Source organism: Piliocolobus tephrosceles, chromosome 14 (assembly GCF_002776525.5).
Source record: "Piliocolobus tephrosceles isolate RC106 chromosome 14, ASM277652v3, whole genome shotgun sequence".
NCBI lineage: Eukaryota > Metazoa > Chordata > Mammalia > Primates > Cercopithecidae > Piliocolobus > Piliocolobus tephrosceles.
This window is the reverse complement of record NC_045447.1, coordinates 17,793,878-17,816,879: the sequence shown is the minus strand read 5'-3', so window position 1 is coordinate 17,816,879 and position 23,002 is coordinate 17,793,878. Positions and strand designations below refer to the sequence as shown.

The 23,002-nt window shown below is 36.4% G+C and overlaps 1 protein-coding gene across 16 annotated transcripts in view; it reads left to right on the top strand.

Annotated features, from left to right (window-relative positions):
- The window catches only part of CNTRL (centriolin), a 95,972-nt gene that overhangs the window by 7,405 nt on the left and 65,565 nt on the right, over nt 1-23,002 (top strand). For 15 of the 16 annotated variants that reach the window (XR_002734006.1, XR_004228448.1, XM_023223690.2 and 12 more), the window contains 7 exons: nt 5,629-5,876; nt 7,488-7,618; nt 9,796-9,926; nt 11,333-11,474; nt 13,316-13,502; nt 17,493-17,686; nt 22,482-22,601. Coding sequence is in view for 14 of the 16 variants with exons in the window: in XM_023223690.2 (XP_023079458.1) it covers nt 5,660-5,876; nt 7,488-7,618; nt 9,796-9,926; nt 11,333-11,474; nt 13,316-13,502; nt 17,493-17,686; nt 22,482-22,601 (1,122 nt within the window). In the remaining 2 variants the exon portion in view is untranslated. Of the gene's footprint in view, nt 1-5,628; nt 5,877-7,487; nt 7,619-9,795; nt 9,927-11,332; nt 11,475-13,315; nt 13,503-17,492; nt 17,687-22,481; nt 22,602-23,002 lie in introns of those variants that run through there. The other variant, XM_023223693.2, reaches the window with a different exon arrangement.

The window sequence follows — 23,002 nt, the reverse complement described above, 5'->3', positions numbered from 1 at the left end:
CTGTGATTGGCTGAGAGTCAGCTATTTGTTACAAAAACATACTCCTAAGTTAGGCTTTCAGTTAGTTTACCTTTTAAGTTATGTTGCAGTTCATTATGTAGAAACTTAAAGTACAGAGGCACTTGCAGGCAAAATTTAGTTTAATTTAACATACAGTCATGTGTCCCTTAATGACAGAATTTGCTTTGTAAAATGCATTGTTAGACAGTTTCATCATTGTGCAAACATAGAATGTACTTACACAAACCTAGATGGTATAGGGATAGCCTCTTGCTCCTAGGCTACAGACCTGTACTGCATGTTACTGTACTGAATACTTCAGGCAGTTGTAGCACAATGGTAAATATTTATGCATCTAAACATAGAAAAGGGACTGGGTGGGTGGCTCACACTTGTAATCCCAGCACTTTGGGAGGCCAAGACACGTGGATCACAAGGTCAGGAGTTCGAGACCAGCCTGGCCAATATGGTGAAACCCTGTCTCTACTAAAAATACCAAAATTAGCCAGGTGTAGTGGCATGTGCCTGTAGTCCCAGCTACTCAGGAGACTGAGGTGGGAGAATCGCTTGAACCCGGGAGGTGGAGGTTTCAGTGAGCCGAGATCGTGTCACTGCATACCAGCCTGGGTGACAAAGGGAGACTCCCTCTCGAAAAAAAAAAAAGAAAGAAAAGGTACAATAAAAATATGGTATAAAATGTAAAAAAGTATACCTGTATAGAGCACTTACCACATGATTGGAGCTTGCAGGACTGGAAGATGTGATGATACAGGACATTATTGTACACTATTGTAGACTTTATTACAAACACTGTACACTTAGGCTACACTAAATGTATTAAACATTTTTTCTCTCTTCAATAGTAAATTAGCTTTAGCTTGCTGTAATGTTTTTACTTTATAAACTTTAAACTTTTTAAAAACTTTTTGACTCTTTTATGATAAAACTTAGCTTAAAACATAAACACAGGCTGGGCGTGGTGGCTCAAGCCTGTAATCCCAGCACTTTGGGAGGCCGAGACGGGCGGATCACGACATCAGGAGATCAAGACCATACTGGCTAACCTGGTGAAACCCCGTCTCTACTAAAAAAAATACAAAAAAACTAGCCAGGCGAGGTGGCGGGTGCCTGTAGTCCCAGCTACTCGGGAGGCTGAGGCAGGAGAATGGCGTAAACCCGGGAGGCGGAGCTTGCAGTGAGCTGAGATCCGGCCACTGCACTCCAGCCTGGGCGACAGAGCGAGACTCCGTCTCAAAAAAAAAAAAAAAAAAAAAAAAACATAAGCACATTGTACGGTTGTACAAAATTAATTTCTTTATAACCTTATTCTATAAGCTTTTTTCTATTTTAAACACTCTTACTTTTTAAATGTTTTCTTAAAAACTGAGACACAAACACACACATTAGCGTAGGCCTGTAAGGGTCAGGATAATCAGTATGACTGCCTTTCATATCTTGTTCCACTGATCTTCAGGGTCTTCAGAGGCAATAACAGGCATGGAGCTGTCATCTCTTATGATAACAATATTATGTTCTGGAATACCTCCTGAAGGACCTACCTGCCTGAGTCTGTTTTATAGTTAACTTTAAAAAAAAAAAAAAAATAGAATGAGTACACTCTAACAATAAAAAGTATAGTGTAGTAAATACATAAGCCAGTAACACGGACATTTATTACCGAGTACTATGTACTCTACATAATTGTATGTGCTAGACTTGTGTACACCTTGTAGCATAGTAGGTTTGTTTATATCAGCATCGCTACAAACATGTGAGGAATGTGTAGCACTATGACGTTATGACATCTATGATGTTACTAAGTTACAGGAATTTTTCAGCTTTATTATAATCTTATGGGACCACTGTCATGTATGTGGTCCATTATTGACCAAAACATTGTTATGTGATGCATGATATCATATGTGTGATATTTTACAATACCACGTATATGAAGATGTTTACACATCATTCCACTATCCCTTTCTAATACCAATTTATATAGCATTAACACTTGAGCTACTCAATCCTTGGATTAAAAACTACTTTAAGCTAATATCTTAATTCATTAAATTTTTTTCTAAAAAATAATTTCCATTTTCACATTTTCAGCAGTGACTATAGGGGAAATTAAGGTACTAAGCAAAGATAGCATCATTATTAATATAGCCTTGCTCAAGATCTATACACCTTATAAGTTTTTTTTGTCCGAAAGTTTGTCAAGTTTATAATTTTTGTACTGTTTTTAGACTAAATGTACTTTTAGACTAAATGACTAAATGTACAACTCTGTATCATGAAAATCTTTTTTGCATACACCTAACCTTGCAAATTTAGGACGATTGATATTGAGGACTAGTATTGCTCATGCAGGCATCTTTTTATTGAGATACTAAATAGTACATTTTACATTTTATGTTCTTTATGACTAATTCATTCAATAAATGTTAATTATTTACCATTTGCTAGGCTGTGTTCTACAGCGTACGGCACACTGTAGGCACAGCACACTGTATACCTAGAACAGAAGAGGATGTCATTTTTTTTTTTTTTTTTTTGTGAGTCAAAGTCTCGCTCTGTTGCCCAGGCTGGAGTGCAGTGGCACGATCTCGGCTCACTGCAAGCTCCGCCTTCCGGGTTCATGCCATTCTCCTGCCTCAGCCTCCTAAGTAGCTGGGTCTACAGGCGCCTGCCACCACGCCTGGCTAATGTTTTGTATTTTTAGTAGAGATGAGGTTTCACCGTATTAGCCAGGATGGTCCTGATCTCCTGACCTATTAATCTGCCTGCCTCGGCCTCTCAAAGTGCTGGGATTACAGGCATGAGCCACCACACCCGGATGAGGATGTCATTTTTAAGGACTAATCAAGTCATAGTGCTAAACCATTATGAGCCTTAATGGTCATGAACTTTATCTTTCTTTCATATAAGAAAATAAATATTTTTATGTGAAAACATTTAAAGGAATTTGACCAAGGTCTCTTTCATTAACAAATGCTTTAGTTCCTTCTGGAAGACTTATACTTCAATAAAATTGATTTTGTAGATAAGAATAGTAGACACTGAAATTTGAAGTGATCAGATGTTTTTCATATAGCGTAAGACAAATATGAATGAATTACAGAAACAATATTTAACAAAAAGGCAGATTTAAAAGATATTTTATGGTTTCATTTCTCTAAAGTTCAAAAATAGTTCAAAAATCTCTGGTGTTGGAAGTCAGGATAGTGATTACCCATGTGTGGGAGTTAGTGACTGGAAGGGGGCATGAGAGGACTTCTGGGATTCTGGAAATATTCTGTTTCTTTACCTGGATGTCGATTACATAGCTTGTGTTCACTGTATAGAAATTCATGAAGCTATATACACTTATGATTTATGTACTTTATGTATGATACATTCCAATAAAAAATATGCATACAAAGAGAGAGAGCACATGCATGAAAGAGCACACTGTTGAAAGTATGGTTTTTAAACCGGGCGAATTCTAGCTATAAGGTGTTAGATGTATTCATGACCTACACCATGGAGCTGCTGGGAATTCAGAGATTATTCCTCCACTTGTCGATGTTACATTCTGGGCAAGCAAAAGATATACAGTAGGTATATTCAGTGTAATAAACAGGGAGAATTCATTCTATCTGAAGAAAGTAGATTTCTGGAAAGTCTTCACAAATGAAGTAACATTTTAATTGGTTGAGAGAAAGGAGAGGATGTTTAATTCCCTTTAAAGAATTCCCTTTAAGGAAAGGGAATTTCATAAGCAAAAACTCATGATGTGTTCAGGTAATGACAAAAAGATGACTAGAGCAATGGCATGTGATGGGGAGGCCAGAAAATTGGGGTCAGACTGTGATGAGTCCTGTTTGTGGTGCATGGTGCCAAAATATTTAGACTCGTAGGCACTGGAAACCGTTACATTTCTTTTGTTTTTATTATATAAGTGGGTCAAAGGTAGAGGATGGATTGAGGGTAAAGCAAAGGAGAATTGGAAGGAAGCTGGTTCAGAGAGTATCTAATAGTCAAAGCAAGAGAGGATAAAAGTTGGATCTAGGGCAGTAACTGTGAAGATGGATAGAGATGAATTTCAAAATATTTTAGAGATAGAATCAGTATTGGTGGGTGATGGAGAGGGATGACTGGAAGATAACTCTATTCGTTCATTTATTCAGCAAATATGTATTGAGTTCCTGCTAGGTACCAGGCACTATGCTAGACTGGGGAGACTCTATAAACAAAACAGACAGGCTCTCATGGAGCATACAGTTCAGAATGGAGACAAATGTTAAGCAAAATGACATCACTCTGGCTATCTGACTGCAATGTAATGATGGAAGAGTAAGGCAAGAGAGCTTGCAGACAGATCAGTTAGAAGCTGTTATAGTAGTTTGATGAGGGCTTGGATTAGAGTGCGTGAGAGTGAAAATGGAAAGAAGCAGACTTAATTTGAGAGGTATTTGGGAGTAAGAATTAACAAGATTTAGCGATTGGCTGAGTATGGGACAAGGGAAGAGGGAGGTGTCAAGAATGACTCCCAGGTTTTTGGCTTATTCCAGCAAGCGGTGTTCACTGTTTAGGGAACACTGGAAGAGGAACAGGAGGATGAGAGGAGGAATAGGGTAAATAATAAATTCAAGCTGAACTGAGTTTAGGATGCCAATGAGATATCATGTAAGCAATTAGAAATAGGAGTCTGGAGCTCAGAGAAAGATTGGATTGAGGATATAAATATCGGCTGGGTTTGGTGGCTCACGCCCATATATAATCCCAGCAATTTGGGAAGCTGAGGCAGGCGGATCACCTGAGGTCAGGAGTTCGAGATCAGCCTGGCCAACATGGCAAAACCCTGTCTCTACTAAAAGTACAAAAATTAGCTGGTCATGGTGGCAGGCACCAGGAATTCCAGCTACTCAGGAGGCCGAGGCAGAAGAATAGCTTGGACCCGGGAGGCAGAGGTTGCAGTGAGCCAAGATTACATCATTGCACTCCAGCCTGGGCGACAAGAGCGACATTCTGTCTCAAAAAAATAAAAAATAAAAATAGATAAATAAGAGTAAACACATGGCATTGGGAACCATGAGTGTGTATTAATTTATCCAAGATAAGACTAGAGAGAAACTAGAAGGGACCATTGAGGAGTTCTGATGTTTAAATTACACTGCAAGGAGGAACGAAAGCCAGCAAAGGAGTCCATGGAGTGGCCAGGGAGGCACGAGGATACCAGGAGAGTGCGGTGTCCCAGAAACCAAAGGAAGAAACTTTGAGGAAGGAGAGAGTGCTTATCAGTATTAAATACTGCTGGTTGCCAAATATTCCAGCTTCCTGCATTCTAGGATCCCCTTGTGTGGGTAAAAGGGGCCTTGGGACTAGTTTGGTTCAATAAACAACAGGAATGACAACACTTCCAGCTGGAGCATGTGTCAATTCTAGACCCTCTGGAGATCTCTTTTCTCTCTGGCAAGGTCTTCGGTGATGTTTGATATAGTGTCTGCTCCATCAGCTTGGAGTAGTATGGGTCCTAGTATCTATAGCCTCTGAGTTTATAACTTTATAGACCTGAAGTTTCTAGAAATAATAGTTTTGATAGCTCTTAAAAATTAATCTTGTTGAATATACTGAAAACTCTTACAGGTTTTGATGAACACCTGGCTTTATATTTGCAATGAAGAAAGGTTCTCAACAAAAAATATTCTGCAAACCAAAGATGCCATCGTCATCTCACTCTCCTATCCCATCATCTATGTCCAATCTGAGATCTAGGTCACTTTCACCTTTGATTGGATCAGAGACTCTACCTTTTCATTCTGAAGGACAGTGGTGTGAGCAAGTTGAGATTGCAGATGAAAACAATATGCTTTTGGACTACCAAGACCATAAAGGTATCACTTTTTAATCTAATAATTGGTCTGACCACATACTTTAAGTAGAGATAGAAAATTTTCAGCTTGCATTTTTGGTCCAACTGTAACATTCTGGTACGAATTTGATCTGTTGTTTCTATTAACAGAAACTGTGTAAGGATAGTGGGAGGATTGAGGTTTCTGGGTGAGAGTAAAGATGTCAGTGGATTCAAAGAGGGAGTTTCCAGAAAGAGGAAGCTTTGTTTCCTGTGGTAGGAGAGTGTCTTAAAACTCATACCAAAACTTGCCATCCTCTTTGGTTAAGGGAGGGAAGATCTTTTCACTTCAGAGTGGAGTGCCTTAATTCAGTAAAAAAATGTTATCCATACTTGGCCTATGCCAGTCTTCTTATTAGCAAACTGCTTATCTGTGAATGGACTAATTTCCACATATGGGACATGCATGTATGTTCCACCAGTGTTTTGTTTTTTTTCTTAAAAGCATTCTGTTAGTCTAGGAATCTGTTCTCAAAAGTACATTGGTGGGGGTATAGCTTAGTGGTAGAGCATTTGACTTCAAAAGTAAGTTATTCTTTGGTAAGTCGTGAAATAATAGCCATTAAACTCTAATCACGTTTTATTAGTAAGCATTAACAACATTGGTTTTATGCTATATCTTTACTGCTAGTTGGCATATTGTTATTACTAATATGATTGATATTTTAGAATATTATCAAATTTAGAATATTAATCAAATATTAATTTTATTTCCCAGAACCAGCCAAGTTAAATTTAAAAATCATTTTATTTTGAACCAAAATAAATTTAATACTAACTTATAAATAATCTTAGGGAATCTTTGACTCACAGCCTGGATCTCAACCCAGGATTAATTTTTTCTGACTCATAAGGCAAGAACCAAGAGATGATTTTGTTTTTAGGGCTACTTTTGTAAAATGTAATATGGCATTAACAGTCTTTGACAGCAATATCCAGGAACGTTATAAGACCAGATTTGCCATCCCTCAAGTGACTACTCTAGCTCTATACAATATGTTGTGATTTTCTCTATTTAAAAAAACAACAAATTTAGAGTTTCTCACCATAAAAAAAATAGGAAAAGATATTTAAGAATTTCAGTGTTTCTGAACTTTAGATTGGAATTTACTAAAAAACAAACAACTATTACCAGTTTATTTTTAAAAACTAACATGGAAATATAGCTAAAAAAAACTTCATATAGTTAAAAGTGCAAGTTTTATATTCCTCTGACTGGGTTCAAGTTCTGGATTTGTGCCTTAATTAGCTGTAGGATCTTGAGCAAATGATGTTTTTTAAATAAGTGATGATATTAGTAATTTCTATCTCAAAGGTTTGTTGTATAAATTAAATTTTAAAAATGTAAACCATTTAGCCCAAAGCTTGGCACACAGCAAATATTTATAGTGTATATAACCATTATCATCTTCATTATAGTTATGAAATGCTATGAAGTAAAACATTATTAAAACATTATGATTAGAAATAGCCAGCTTTTCTTGGTATATGCATGGCTTAATTTTTGTTTTTGTTATTTAACATCAAAATGACTTGTTCTTTGTGATATTCATGTCTTTCCTCTACTGATGATGATCTATTTCTGTAATTTCAGGAGCTGATTCACATGCAGGAGTTCGATATATTACAGAAGCCCTCATTAAAAAACTTACTAAACAGGACAATTTGGCCTTGATAAAGTCTCTGAACCTTTCTCTTTCTAAAGATGGTGGCAAGAAATTTAAGGTAGCACAAACAATTTCTGAGCATAGATACTGTTTTAAACTTTTCTGTGCTTTAAAACTGCGAAAAAAATTATCCTAATGTCACCTAATTTGTGGCAGACCTTTTATTGTTTCTAGTGAATATTCTAAATCAGAAGTATATGACATCTCCAAATTAACAGGTTTCTATTACTCAGTATTCTCTACAATATTGACTCTGTAGAGAAGGGGTTGGCAAAGTACAGCTTACAGGCCAGATCAGGCCTGCTATTTTGTAAGTAAAGTTTTGTTGGAACACACTTATTTGTTTACATATTGTCTACGGTTGTTTTTGCACTACAGTAGCAGAGCTTAGCAGTTGCCACAGACTATATGGCCTACAAAGCCAAAAACATTTACTATTTGGCCTTTGTATTAGTTCGTTTTCATGCTGCTGATAAAGACATACCCAAGACTGGGCAATTTACAAAAGAAAGAGGTTTAATTGGACTTACAGTTCCACGTGGCTGGGGAAGCCTCACAATCATGGTGGAAGGCAAAGAGGAGCAAGTCACGTCTTACATAGATGGCAGAAGGCAAAAAGTGAGCTTGTGAAGGAAAACTCCCCCTTATAATAACCATCAGATCTCATGAGACTTACTATCATGAGAACAGCACGGGACCTGCCCCTATGATTCAATTACCTCCCACTGGGTCCCTCCCACAACACATGGGAATTCAAGATGAGATTTGGGTGGGAACACAGCCAAACCGTATCAGCCTTTTACAGAAAATGTTTGCTAATTTCTGCTCCAGAGTGTTTACAGCTTTATTCATAAACTATACAACATGAACACATTATAATAGGCAACTTAATTCCTTTAATTGGAAGAAAAAAACCTTAGATTTCTACCACATATTATTCACAAAAAGTAATTCCAGAAGGGTGAAGAACTAAATGAAAACAAAGCAAAACAAAAAAAAAAAACCAACTAAGAGAGATGCTCTAAAAATATTAGAGAGAGTATATGAGAATATTTAAAAAATCTTAGAGTGGTGAAGGTCCCCCTAAGCAAATACTAACCCTAGTACCACAAAGGAAAAGTATTGACAGATTTAACATGCATAAAGACTTAAAAGTTGTGTTTAATGAAAGATGTATTTTAATAAGTTAAAATAAAAGCAGCAGCCGGGCACAGTGGCTCACGCCTGTAATCCGAGCACTTTGGGAGGCTGAGGTGGGCAGATCACCTGAGGTCAGGAGTTTGAGACCAGCCTGGGCAACATGGTGAAACCCCATCTCTACTAAAAATACCAAAAATTAGCCAGGCGTAGTGGCAGGTGCCTGTAATCCCAGCTACCCAGAAGGCTGAGACAGGAGAATCACTGGAACCCGGGAGGTGGAGGTTGCAGTAAGCTGAGATCGCACCATTATACTCCAGCCTGGGCAACCTAGATGTTCATACAGCTGGCTTCTTGTTATTAAGGTCTCAACTTAGTGAGGTCTTCTCTTTTTTTTGAGACAGGGTCTCATTCTGTCCTCTAGGCCGATGCCTTCTGTTACCACCCAATCACAATTAGCCACCCTGTCCTCAGTTGCACTCTCATTCTTTTAGTCAACAAGTATTTACACCAGGCAGTAATGCTAGAGTAGTGAACACAACTGGCAAAATCTGCCATGTTGGTGCCTTGCACTCTGTCACAAGATGTCTTCATTTCCTTGTTAGCAGTGTTTATTTTCTGAAGATCTTGTTTGCATATATATATATACACACACATATTTTATAGAATTTATAGCAAACATTTATATATGCTTAAATATATACATGTTATATAGATTTTATAGCAAACAAAATCTTCAGAAAATAAACTAAAACCATAGCACTACCTTTTGGAAGAAAAGAGGGGAATGAGAGGGAGAGGTATAGCAAAACTGAGGTAGAGGGAATGATAGTGAGGGAAATCTTGTTGGATAGTCTTGAGCTTCTTAGTGTGTAGACAATGTCGTTGTCCCCTGAAGGGCAAGGAGAGTTTGGTAGCTTGAGTAGAGTTATTACTCCTAGTCAAGGAGAGCTGCATCAAGGGATTGTCCAGGAGAGCAGTAAGGTTATATTATTTTCTGATGACTGATCAAACAGCCCCTGATGCACATATGTAAATATTATACTGTATGTCAAGGCATCTGTTGTGTAAAGTAGTTATTCATTTGTTTCCAATTAGTATATCGAGAATTTGGAAAAATGTATTAAACTTGAAGTACTGAATCTCAGCTATAATCTAATAGGGAAGATTGAAAAGTTGGACAAGCTGTTAAAATTACGTGAACTCAACTTATCCTATAACAAAATCAGGTGAGTTATATAACAAAATCTTTAGGTAGCATTGTAGGTAATTTTGTTAGAGAGGTAGATTAATGTTATCCACATTACTGAAAGAATCCTTTGACACAGAAACAGAAGATATTTTTATCTTTATTCATTGATCAAATGAATGTCTATCTCTTCACATATGGTAGGTAACTGTCTTTATGTTTTGGCATTACTGAAGTACAGAATAACATCTAGCATTATCAAAGAGATATATTTTTGAGCACCAAATTACATCTTAATTTAGTTTATGACAGGAAGTTTTCTCAGATATTGTCTGTGATTTTATTACCTTATTACATTAAGCATGTTGACATGAAGCAGAATGTTTTAACCTTGCCGTTTTGACCCCCAAGATGTTCTAATCTGTTTTGATTCTGATGTTCTTTGCTCATTGCTACAAGAAATATGCTCTCAATCTTGTTTCTAATTCATAATAAATATTACTGTGAGAAATAAATATACTAAAACTGACAGTGGCTAAAACTGCATATAGAAAACTTGTTATAGACAAAATGATACAACAATCAAATCTTGAAATTATTAATATCTGTATGCTTTCCCCCCAAGTTAGACTTGGTAAATAGAATGGCCAAGAAAATGAATAGCAATGGCAGAAGTTCTGATATGACAAAACTGAAGTGAAAAAAAAATGGTTAATGAACCAAACCCTTATTATAAAAGTTGTATAAAAAGTTGATTCTGATGAAAATATTTTCAGCAAAATAAAAGTGAAAGTAGAGAAGCTTAGAAATATTTACCCAGTGTAGATAGAAGCCCTGAAGTATTTGTGCAGTATAGAAAATTGACCAAGGAATTAAATTGACAAATAAACTAGAAGTGACTTGGGAAAAAGCTTCATCAGTCAGAATTCATCAATATGTGTGATAAATGCTTTATTTAAAAGTTCTGATTAAATTACTTATATTCATAAATACAGTATCATCTATGGGCTCCCATAACCTGCTGGCATAGCTAATCTTTTTATGATGACTTAAGGCAATAATTAAGAACATCTTTTGGACAGGAATGTAGCAGATAGAACAGGGTACTATTGAGTTTCCCAGCTCTGTGCTGTCTGTTTGCTAGTATTGTTCGCAGTAGTTGGTGAGATTGCCATGGACAAATTTTTCTTTTCTATGTTATGGAGTTGCAAAGTCTAATAATAAGATGGATAGGATTCCTGGCATAGTAATAAAAGGGTTGGCAGTTTAGTTGTTCTGGTAAATTTGGCTTTAGCCACTTTTCTTTGTTCTCATTTATGAAAAGAGTTGATAAATTATCATTATGAAAAGTAATCTCACATGGAGCTAAGGCTGTTTATTCTAAAAATACAATGAGAGACTCCATAATTATACTTACTAAATTTTATTTTATCCTTTGCTTTCCAGCAAAATTGAAGGCATAGAAAATATGTGTAATCTGCAAAAGCTTAACCTTGCAGGAAATGAAATTGAGCATATTCCAGTATGGTTAGGGAAGAAGTTAAAATCTTTGCGAGTCCTCAATTTGAAAGGCAACAAGATATCATCGGTAAGTTGTTCAAAATAGCAGGAATTTTTAGACTTGTTGAAAAATAAAATATTAAACATATCTAAGTTTTTTAAAAACGGGATTTCTTCTTTTAAAGTTTTAGTTCTTTGTCTAAACACTAGATTGAGACATAGCCCATGATTTTCTAGATTCATTAAATACAAGCAGTCCTCATTTTGCATGGGTTCCATAGTAACCTAGAGTTGATCTCTTAGCATTTTTACATTTATCATTTCATGTGAGCCTCATAACACTCTTGTTAAGAAAGCGGTACAGGGATTATTTTTCTATCGCTATGAGTTAGGTAGTAACGAGTAGGTCTAGGACAGGTTAAGTCCCTTATCCAGAGTCACATTTTGTGCCAGAATCCAGATCACTGAATGCCTGGAAGAAAGTTCTGGGTTTTTTTTTTGACAGTATTAACTTTTAATTTCAAATTTACCAGTTTATTTTGATTATGGTGTTAGGTGTTACAAGAGGTTGATCACTGGCTTTTCATAATAGAGCAACTTTGTTATCATGATTTACATATTTGGATGATGTTGTATATTTTTCTCTGGAGTATAGTTTATGATTTTCTTATGGTATTTATTCACTGCAAGGTATTTAATAAGCATTTGCTTATTAAAAATGTTAATTTATTTAAATTTGTATTAAAATTGGGAAAATTGTGCTTAATTTAAAGAACATCAGTTGTAGAATAGAAAATGAAAAATGTGACTTCAAAGATGAGTCTCTATAGAATTGCCTTCAATGACCTTGGAGAATTCTTTAATCCCTCTAAAACTCACTGTTTGGGGAAAATAGTCCCTATACTGCCTTCTTTACAGGGGTATTATGGGGGCTCAGATGAAATGATAGATGTGAAAAATGCTTTAAAAAAAAACTTTAAAACACTAAATAAGTCTAAAGCTATATTCTTTAAGCCTTCACCAGTGGAGGCCAATAAGAAGAAGCAATATTCATTTAATGCCGTGTTGTTAACAATACCTATGCTTTCTGATTTTATCCTGTGACAGTCCAGGAGCCTCAGAGCCCAAGCCCAAACCCACGTTGTACAGCATCACCTTGGAGCTGTTGACGCTATGGGATGATGGGATGAGGTAGCCATAGATCTAAAATTTGCCATAAATATTCCTGAAGTAGTTGATCCTTAAATAGTGTCAACTTAGTGTCAGCTGTGCAATAGGAAAATCAATAAATATTTATTTCTAATTTTGTATGCTGTCCTCACCCTGTTGATATTTGACATTGGCATTATGAAGAGTGCTGCACATTCACTTGGGAGAGAAGATTTATTTGTACTAGCTATTTGGAGTACTGTTTCTCATCATTTTTAGGTTGAGAATAAACTATCTGAATAAACTATCAATTATAGCACAGTTATCTGAAGATTTGCCAAAATATTTTTTATAACCATTCATTTTTTTGATTTGTTGAATCAGTATAACGAAAAGACAAAGTTGAGAGTTACACAAACTTGAATTCAAATCCTGTTTCATTCACTTACAGGCTTTGAACTCTGGGCAAGTCACCTAACTTCTTTGATTCTGAGTTTCTTCATCTGTAAAATTAAGATGATACTTACGTGATAGGTTGTTGTGAGGAGTCATAAATGAAACAGTGTATGGAAAATGCCTAATACTGCCCAAATACACCATAAATACTCATATACTCCCTTTCCATACTGGAAATACCCAAAAGTATTACCACTACTTTTGGGTAATTGGTTTCATGAGTAGATTCCTTGCCATGTTAAATTTAGTTGATTTGTAACTTACTTTAGGTATGCTATGATTTTTAAATTACATTATACCAATACTAATGTTATATCATTTCAGCTCCAAGATATAAGCAAGTTGAAACCGCTTCAAGATTTGATTTCTCTGATCCTAGTTGAAAATCCAATTGTGACCCTTCCTCATTACCTCCAGTTTACCATTTTCCACCTCCGTTCACTGGAAAGTTTGGAAGGTCAGCCAGTAACCACTCAGGATAGACAGGAGGCTTTTGAGAGATTCAGTTTAGGTAAGATTAAACTTAAAAAATAATAAATTTGGGTGAGGGAGGAATTTAGTTTTAGAAGTTATCTAGAAATATGTATTATGAACTTTATAATGCTATTACAATGTACACAGGAAATGGCAGCATAAATCAATTCAACAAATATTTACTGAATGTATACTGTGAATCAGGCACTGTATTTGGCACTAAGGATACAATGGGGAGCAAGACATATGGTGCTGGCATCCATGCAGCTTATGTTTTGGCAGAGAAGACAGACAAAAAGCAAATAAATCAGATAAAGTGACAGAGGGGAGCCTTCTTTGTGGCATAAAGGAATGGCTTTCTGAGGGAGTGACATTTAACCTGAAAACAAAGAGAAGAGAGGGTTAGCCGCGTGAAGAATGGCGTTAAGAGGAGGGAGCAGCTTGTTCTTTGAGGTTCAAAAGACCCTGTGAGTTTAAGGAAGTGAAAGAAAATCAGATAGACTGGAGGACAGCTCAATAAAAAGTACGTAGACATAGGTAGGTGTGAGATGGCACAGGGCCTTGGAATTTGTATTTTATTTCAGCTGCAGTGGAAAGCCATTGACAATTTTTTTTTTGAGACACAGTTTCGCTCTTGTTGCCCAGGCTGGAGTGCGATGGTACGATCTCAGCTCACTGCAACCTCTATCTCCCAAGTTCAAACGATTCTCCTGCCTCAGCCTCCCAAGTAGCTGGGATTACAAGCACACACCACCACACCAGGCTAATTTTTAATTTTTAGTAGAGATGGGGTTTCTCTGGTTTCTCTGACAGGGTCAGGCTGGTCTCGAACTCCCAACCTCAGATGATCCGCCCACTTCGGCCTGCCAAAGTGCTGGGATTACAGGCATGAGCCACCATGCCCAGCTGCCATTGACAATTTTTAAGCAGGGATAGGACATCATTTTTGATACATAGTAGAATGATTTGGAGCAGGGAAAACGGAGATGAAGGGACCTATTAGGAGGCCAGTGTAGTAATCTAGGCTGGAGTCTATGCCATACCATCTGAATGCAGTCACAAGATCTTGAAAGCTAAGCAGAGTCAGCCCTGGTTGACACTTGGATAGGAGTGATCCAGGTTAGAAACATTGATGGCCTGTACTTAACATGTTGGATGTGGAAATGAAAGATAGATGGATCAGTTTTGAAGGTAGAAGTAGCAGCATTTTCTAATGGATTGGATAATCCCCAGGCTTTTGGTTCAAGTAAGTGGCTAGATGGAGATATCATTTATAAAAATGGAGAATTCAGAGGTTTGTTTAGGACATGCTCAGTTTGAAATGTCTGTAAGACAGCTAAGTGGAGGTGTCAAATAAAGAGTCAGAAATGTGAGTCTGGAGTTTAAAGAGATCTGGACTAGCCATACAAATTTTATGCTGAGTCACATCAGCATAAAAATGACATTAAATTCCATAGAAATCAGCTTACCCAGGCAGTGGCTGGGAGAAGGAAGAAAAGTAGTCTGCTAAGGAAGCTGAGAAAGAGAGGCCAGCAAGGTAGAAGAAAACCAGGAAATAGTGGGAAATAGCCCAGAGAAGTTTTCAAGAGAGGAAGTGGTCAACTCTGTTGAATGTTGCTGAGATATTAAGTGAGATAAGCAGAGAAGTGCTTTAGATTGGCAACAGATGATAATGATCTTGACAGGAGTAGTTAAGAAATGGTGGGGACAGATGCTAGATTATAATGGATTGGAGAATGAATAGGAGGGAGACATTTGGCTGGAGATTTGAAATTTTCTCCCACAATGTCTCTTCTAGTACTTAATAAATAATTTTTTTAAAAGATCAAAAATCAAAAATCAAAAATTCACCAGTGGCTTCCAGACCAGGAAATGGGCAGAAACAACAAGTGCAGTAAACCTCAAAGCCAGAAAACAAAAAAACAAATGAACAGAATATTCAAAAGCTGAGTGGAGGACAGGTGTAGCAATTTACACCTGTAATCCCAGCACTTTGGGAGGCCAAGGCAGGTGGATCACTTGAGGTCAGGAGTTTGAGACCAGCCTAGCTAACATAGCAAAACCCCATCTCTATTAAAAATACAAAAATTAGCTGGGTGTGGTGACGGGCACCTGTAATCTCAGCTACTTGGGAGGCTGAGAGAGGAGAATCACTTGAGCCTGGCAGACAGAGGCTGCTGTGAGCGGATGTGGTGCCACTGCACTTCAGCCTGGATGACAGAGCGAGACTCTGTCTAAAAAAAAAGCTGAACACAGAGTGGAGAAACAAGACATGGCTCAATTCTTTTGGTTCTTGAGAAGACAAAAGAATGAGATTAGAGAAAAAAAGGAAAAAATCATCCCCTTGGTAGGAGTGACATTTTCTCCTTCAGAAAGGAGAGAAGATATGTGCAGGTGTGGGTAGTTTTGTTGCTGTGGTGGTGGGAAAATAGGGAGTTCTTATTGATGGGGTCATTTTCTTAATTAAATGTGAGATCATCAGGTGAGAGAGAAAATAGAAGAAGGTGCATGGGAAGTTTGAGAAGAAAGAGGAAGGTATGAGCTGGGCACGGTGGCTCACGCCTGTAATACCAGCAATTTGGGAGGCCAAGGCGGGCGGATCACGAGGTCAGGAGATCGAGACCATCCTGGCTAACACCGTGAAACCCCATCTCTACTAAAAGTACAAAAAATTAGCCGGCGTGTGGCAGGCACCTGTAGTCCCAGCTACTCGGGAGGCTGAGGCAGGAGAGTGGCGTGAACCTAGGAGGCGGAGCTTGTAGTGAGCAGAGTTCACGCCACTGCACTCCAGCCTGGGCGACAGAGCAAGACTGTCTCAAAAAAAAAAAAAAAAAGAAAGAAAGAGGAAAGTATGAAATAGCCAATTTAGAGTGTTGGGAAATGAGCCTGTATGTTCATTTGAAATTAGTGTTAGTCCGTTTTGATCTGCAAAACTGGCAATTTCATATGATTTGATCCAATACTGGACAAACGTGGCAAGTTTTTATTAGTTTGGAATCTCCCTAACTCAACATTTGTTATTCTGAAGTTTATATTTTGGAATCATTAAAAATATTAATAATGCAAAGGAAAGTCATCTAGATAACTTTTGGGGGAAATGGTTAGACTACTTATGGTTTCTTCATGCCTTCAGATATTAATTAGGAGAGTTTAATGTGCTAGGCTCTTAGGATCTAGTCTAGGTGAGCCAGATAGATGTAATTTCTGCTTTTGTGACACTTTAGTCGGGGAAGGCAGACAGCTAAGCTATTTGATCACATTTTACAACTCCCTGTGTGACAAGGGCCAAGCAGAATTTCAGGGTAGCGTGGGAACATACTTCAGAATCATCTAACCTGGCGACAGGATAGGGCCTGGGCAGGCTTCTCAATATATATTTTTTAAAACTTAAGACCTGGAGGATGCAAAATAGCTCAGTAGGAGGTAGAGGAAGACAGTTCTAGGGAAAGTGTGTGAATAAAAGCCTATAGGTGAGAAGAGGCATCATAAATCTGAAGAAATGGAATCACTTTAAGAAAGCTACAGTAGAGTATGCTTGAAGATGAGGCAGAAGAGGGAGGTTGAGTCCAAATTATGAAGAGCTTTATCAGCTTTTTGCAAGCCTGTTGGATCTTATCCTAAGAGTAACAGAAAGCCATTGAATAATTTTAAGATAATACAAAATTTTGCAAATACATTTGCAGCATCCTTTTAAATGTAATTACTAATGTCAGATCAAATATTGCATGTTTTTCAAAGGTCACCTAGAAAAAAACTCATTTATCAGCACACTATTTGGATTAAATACTTGGAAGTAAAGTATTCGTCTTTTAAAAATGTCATCAAAATGATGTCTTCTTGCCTCTTAATATAAATCAATTTCAAGATCAGGATAGTCTTTTTTCCAAAACCGTGGTGGCTAATTTTAAAAGTAGAATTGTGCTTATGATATTTTTAGACTTTTTTTGCTATTGTTTTGAGAAATATTCTTACCTTTTTAAAAATAGGAAATATAATGATAAATAAACTATGAAATTTTCATTGACAGAAGAAGTAGAAAGACTGGAAAGAGACCTAGAAAAAAAGATGATAGAAACTGAAGAGCTTAAGAGCAAACAAACAAGGTTTCTTGAGGAAATTAAAAATCAAGATAAATTGAACAAATCATTGAAAGAGGAGGCCATGTTACAGAAACAGAGCTGTGAGGAACTCAAGAGTGACTTAAACACAAAAAATGAATTGGTAAGTTCATATTTTACATTGCTTTGGCTGTATTCTCTTAAGACAGATAATTCTTTGCCCTTGAGTCTAAAAATACAACTTCCTGACCATATAATGGGGAAGATGTGGTTTAACAGAAATATGTATGAAAGGCTTATGAATTGCAGTTGACTGTGTACTGGATGATATGGCTTCCTAAAAGACTGATGGGATCTTGGGCTGCATTATGTACTCCTAGACATTTGTATTTTTTAAAAACAACATTGTAGGTGAGGCTGTTCATTGGCAAAAACATTTAGAAGGCAATCTGGCAAAATTATCCAAATTTTCGTGAGTTATAAGTCTTTTTGGACATGGAATCCATCTTTTATTACTAAGATAAAATAACTTTGTAATATCTTTATGCTGATTCCTTGGTGCACGTTAGTCAGCCCACTGAAAACCTTGGCAAAATGTCAGACCTTAAGACTTTCCACTATCCCAAAACTATGAACTGTAGTTGCCTAGTTTTCTCTTTTGCTTATTTATAATGTTATTGATATGTTTGTGCTGTGAATAAATTTTTTTTGCTTTTTTTCTATACCTATTTTTGTTAGAAGTCAGAGTGTGCTCTTCTCTCTGTCATTGTTATTTTTATCATGAACCATTTAAAAACATGTTTATGCCAGTCTCATGCCTTTAATCCCAACACTTTGGGAGGCTGAGGTGGGAGGATCACTTGAAGTCAGGAATTCAACATCAGCCTGGGCAACATAATGAGACCCTGTCTCTACAAAAATAAAAATAAAGTAAAAACACATTTATATACAAAATTAACGTATGTTCATTGTAACAAATTTAGACAACACAACTGTATTTAGCAGAAATGAAAGTCCACTCTCCCTACCCCATTCCCCAGATGTTAATATTTTGTTTTCCATGCTTCTTATATAGTATATATGTAATTACATAATGTATATATAATTATGCATATTATACCTTTGAATATTTTTGTAATTAAAAAAAAGAAATGTTACTGTATACAGTCATTCCTCTGTATCTGTGGGGGATTGGTTCTAGGACACCCCCATGGATACCAGAATCCACAGATGCACAAGTCCTTTATGTAAAATGGTGTAGTATTTGCAAGTAACCTTCGTACATCCTCTAGTATACTTTAAAATCATTGCTAGATTACTTATAATACCTACATTGTAAATGCTATATAAATATATTGTTTAGGAAATAATAATTAAGAAAAAATATCTATACATGTTCAGTACAGACGCAACCATCCTTTTAAAAAATATTTTTAATCTGTGGTTGGTTGAATCCACAGATGCAGAACTCACAGATATGGAGAGTCGACTGTATATTATTATTCAGCATCTTAACTTTCACAAAACAGCATACCTGGACAGCTCTCCAAGTTAAAAAATATATGTACCTGCATATATAAAGCTTTCTCACTCTTTTTAAAGTCTGTGTTGTGTTCCATTAAATGTATTCTTCATAATTTAGTTAGCCTATTCCTACTGATGGATATTTAGGTTGCTTTCACATTTTTTGCTATTAGAGACAGTACTACAGAGAAAATCTGTGTGTGTGTGTGTGTGTGTGTCTATATATACCTTATGCATTCATACTAGTATTTCTTTAGCATGAACCACTAGAAGTGGAATTACCATGTAATTTGCATTTAAAATTTTGATAAATGTTAATGCACACTTCAGAAACTTCTAACCAATTTACATTTCCACAGCAGGGAAGAAAGTACCCAATTTCCAAGTGGATATTATTATTTTGAATTTGTACATATGGTAGAAAAAAATGGAATCTTGTTTTAATTTTGAATTTTTTTTTTTTTTTTTTTTGAGAGGGAGTCTCGCTCTGTCACCCAGGCTGGAGTGCAGTGGCCGGATCTCAGCTCACTGCAAGCTCCGCCTCCCGGGTTCACGCCATTTTCCTGCCTCAGCCTCCCAGGTAGCTGGGACTACAGGCGCCACCGCCTCGCCCGGCTAGTTTTTTGTAGTTTTTAGTAGAGACGGGGTTTCACCGTGTTAGCCAGGATGGTCTCGATCTCCTGACCTCGCGATCCGCCCGTCTCGGCCTCCCAAAGTGCTAGGATTACAGGCTTGAGCCACCGCGCCCGGCCTAATTTTGAATTTTTATAGTCGTTGGAGCGTTGAGTATTGCATATATATTTATTGGCTATTTTGTATTTCTTCTTTAAATTGACAGTTCATATGGGTTCTGCCTATTCTGTTAGTCCCAAGGACTATTAGATGCCTAAAATAATTCTGGGTCTTATTCTAAGAGCTTACATTTGAAAACATTTTTATTATCTTTTGCAGAATATCTAATGATAATATCATCTGCAATTATGTGAAGTTTTCCAGTTTAAAAAAGTAATTGCTTATGCATTAGGCCAATTAATGTATAAAAGAAAAGTAGCATTGAAATAAGTCTTCTGGTGGCCATTTAAACCGAAGTAGTCCTGTCCTGCCACTGATAAATGTTAACCAAATTTACTCTTTGTCCTTTTGCAAATTATTTAATTCCTGTGCTTCAGTTTAGTTATATTTAAAATGAGGGTTATTTACCTGTCCTGCTAGCCTCACAGAATTGTGAGGATTTAATAAGGTAATGAGTGTGAAAACAATTTGAAATGAATCAAGCTAAGTAACGGAAGGTAGTAAATCTGTAACTCAGAATGACCAATAAAATATGTCCATGTAAGAATAATGCCAATACTAAAAGCCAATGTCTTCCTATGGTAAGTTTTCAGTAAAGAGCAACTTGTATTATTACAGTTTAATTCTCCAGGTGACAGTATCTGTTTGCTTCTTTAGCCCTTGTCTTGGTTTCTTGCAGGCCCTTTTCTGCTGATTCTTTATTCTTCCTTAAAGGTAGTTCTTCCAGGCCTGAACTGCATACTATGTTTTTCAGGGTTTGCATGATAACTTGCATTAATATGCTTGCTTACATTTTAAGTTTTGAAACTGGCTTGTCTTCTTGGGAAATGTGGTTGTGTGTGTATGATTTTTTTTTTAAATGGATGTTTATATAGGAGAGCAAACTTGAATGTGGGGGAAAGAATTATTTTTCTGATTGGTAAATATGTTACCTGCAGTCAGCTCTTGATTATCCACAGCTAATACTGCGACTGGTCTACTTTCCAGTTCATTTGACTTCTATTTTGCTTTTATTCATGCATTTCTTCAACAGACATTTATTGAGTGCTTACTATATGCTAAGCCTAGGGCTTATAAAAGACACAAAAGTACTTTGAAATGCACAGCCTATTTATTATTATTTGCCTGCAGAGACCAGTTGTATTCTCTATGATTCCAGTCACATTTGCCTTTTGTTTGCCACTATTGCCAATGAGTTTTGAGAAGAGAACCCAAGATTAGTTGACAGTGTTGATTGTGAGTTGCTTTCTTGAGACTTGGAGACTTATGAGCATTCAGTGAAAATATCAATGTGGGTAATGTGCTGGACACCCTGCAGCAGTACATCGAAGGCAGCGTGGAGCAATAGGCAGTGTTGGATTTGAAATCAGGAGACTTGGAATTGAGTTCTGCCTCTTCCACTACCAGCTGTGAAACTGAGCAAGTTATTTAACTTCTCTGTGCAGCTTTTATCATCTTATTGGGTGGTTGTGAAGATTCAGTGCAATAACATATGTAAAATGCTTAGCACAATGTCTGGCACACATTGAGTATTTGGCTAAATGTTATCCATTATCTAGGCTGTTACTTCCATTTTGATGGATAATCAGGAGGTGACTGTGAGCTAAATCATGCACGACTTTGATTTCTTGGGCCTTGTAAAATGTTTGTGTTTATGTTTTATTCTCTTCAGCTTGTATTTTTATATTAATGAAATTTTTCTGCATGTTTTTTCTTTGATATCTACCATCAGACACTGGCCAAAAAAAGACAAAAATCACTTAGTGGATCTTTGAAATAAACTCAAAGTTTGGTTTAGTAGAAAGGAGCTACTACTAGTAGTTAGTTAATAAAATATTTAGTTTCTGACACTAATCTAATACATAACTTTTGACAAGTCAGTTCACCAATCTGAGACTTAACTTCTGTATTTATAAATTCAGAGAATTAGATTGGATCATATGTCTTCTGCAAGCTCCAAAAATTTCTAAGAATAAAAAGTTATAGTAGAATTACTTTATTAAAATTGAATATTATATATTTGGATCCCTTATTCTTTATTACACATCCCTTATTCTTTATTATCCCTTATTCTTTATTACAAAGAATAATGTTCTGAACACTTAAAACTGCAATGCCATTAGCCACAAATACTATAGCAACAACAGTATGACAATTCAAACCAAGCTCTTATTTTCATCTTTCTGATTCCTCTTTATTTCTCTGCAGTTAGTATCAGTTATCATTTTCCCTTATAATTTGAAACTATTGTTAAAGTCGGAAAGTCAGTTAAAGAAATTAGTGCTAATTATTGGAAAATCAGGAAGCAGGTATTTATTAGTCCAGTTACACAAAAATAATTGATACAAAAATATTTTCATGTTTAACAAACGTAAGAGATTTTAAAAATCATTATTCATTATATCCTGAAACAGCATATAAACTTCAAAGGTCTTTTACATGATCTCTTATGAAATGATAATTTTGTGTTTCATTTTTTATAATTTAGAAGTAAGATAAAATGTTCCGAGTGTTGTGCAGCTTACTGTGGAGTTTTTAAACGTATATAATTATTACTCATGATGAGAACTTAACCATATCGTCACACCTTTATACTAACTTACTGATCCTATATGTTGTCTCATATCAAATTTGGCCAATAGCTAAAACAGAAGACCATAGAACTAACACGAGCATGTCAGAAGCAATATGAGCTGGAACAGGAATTGGCCTTTTATAAAATTGATGCTAAATTTGAGCCACTAAATTATTATCCATCAGAGGTGAGTTATTTTAATTTTTTAGTAATCCAAAGTTAAAAGCCTACATGGGATGGAATGGGGGAGGACAGGTGGTGAGGACATGTAAGGGATTTCATCAGATATCATTCCACTTTCTTGTTATGAGAGGAGTAAACTGTATTTTGGTTGAATCTATGAATTATTTGGCTCAGGGAGTTAGAACAGTATCCTAAAGAGGTAAAAAAACTTCAAAAGAATCTTTGCTCATAGCCATATCCATTACCAAAAGCAGTCATCTAACTCTCAGCTATCTTTCCCAGGTGTATGGGTTGATCAGTTCCCTTAAATCCAGATGTCTGGGACAAGTGCTTCATTACCATGGAATAGTCATCTCCTTACATGGTTTGTTCAGTAATCACTGGGTTCAATATTAGTCAGTCATG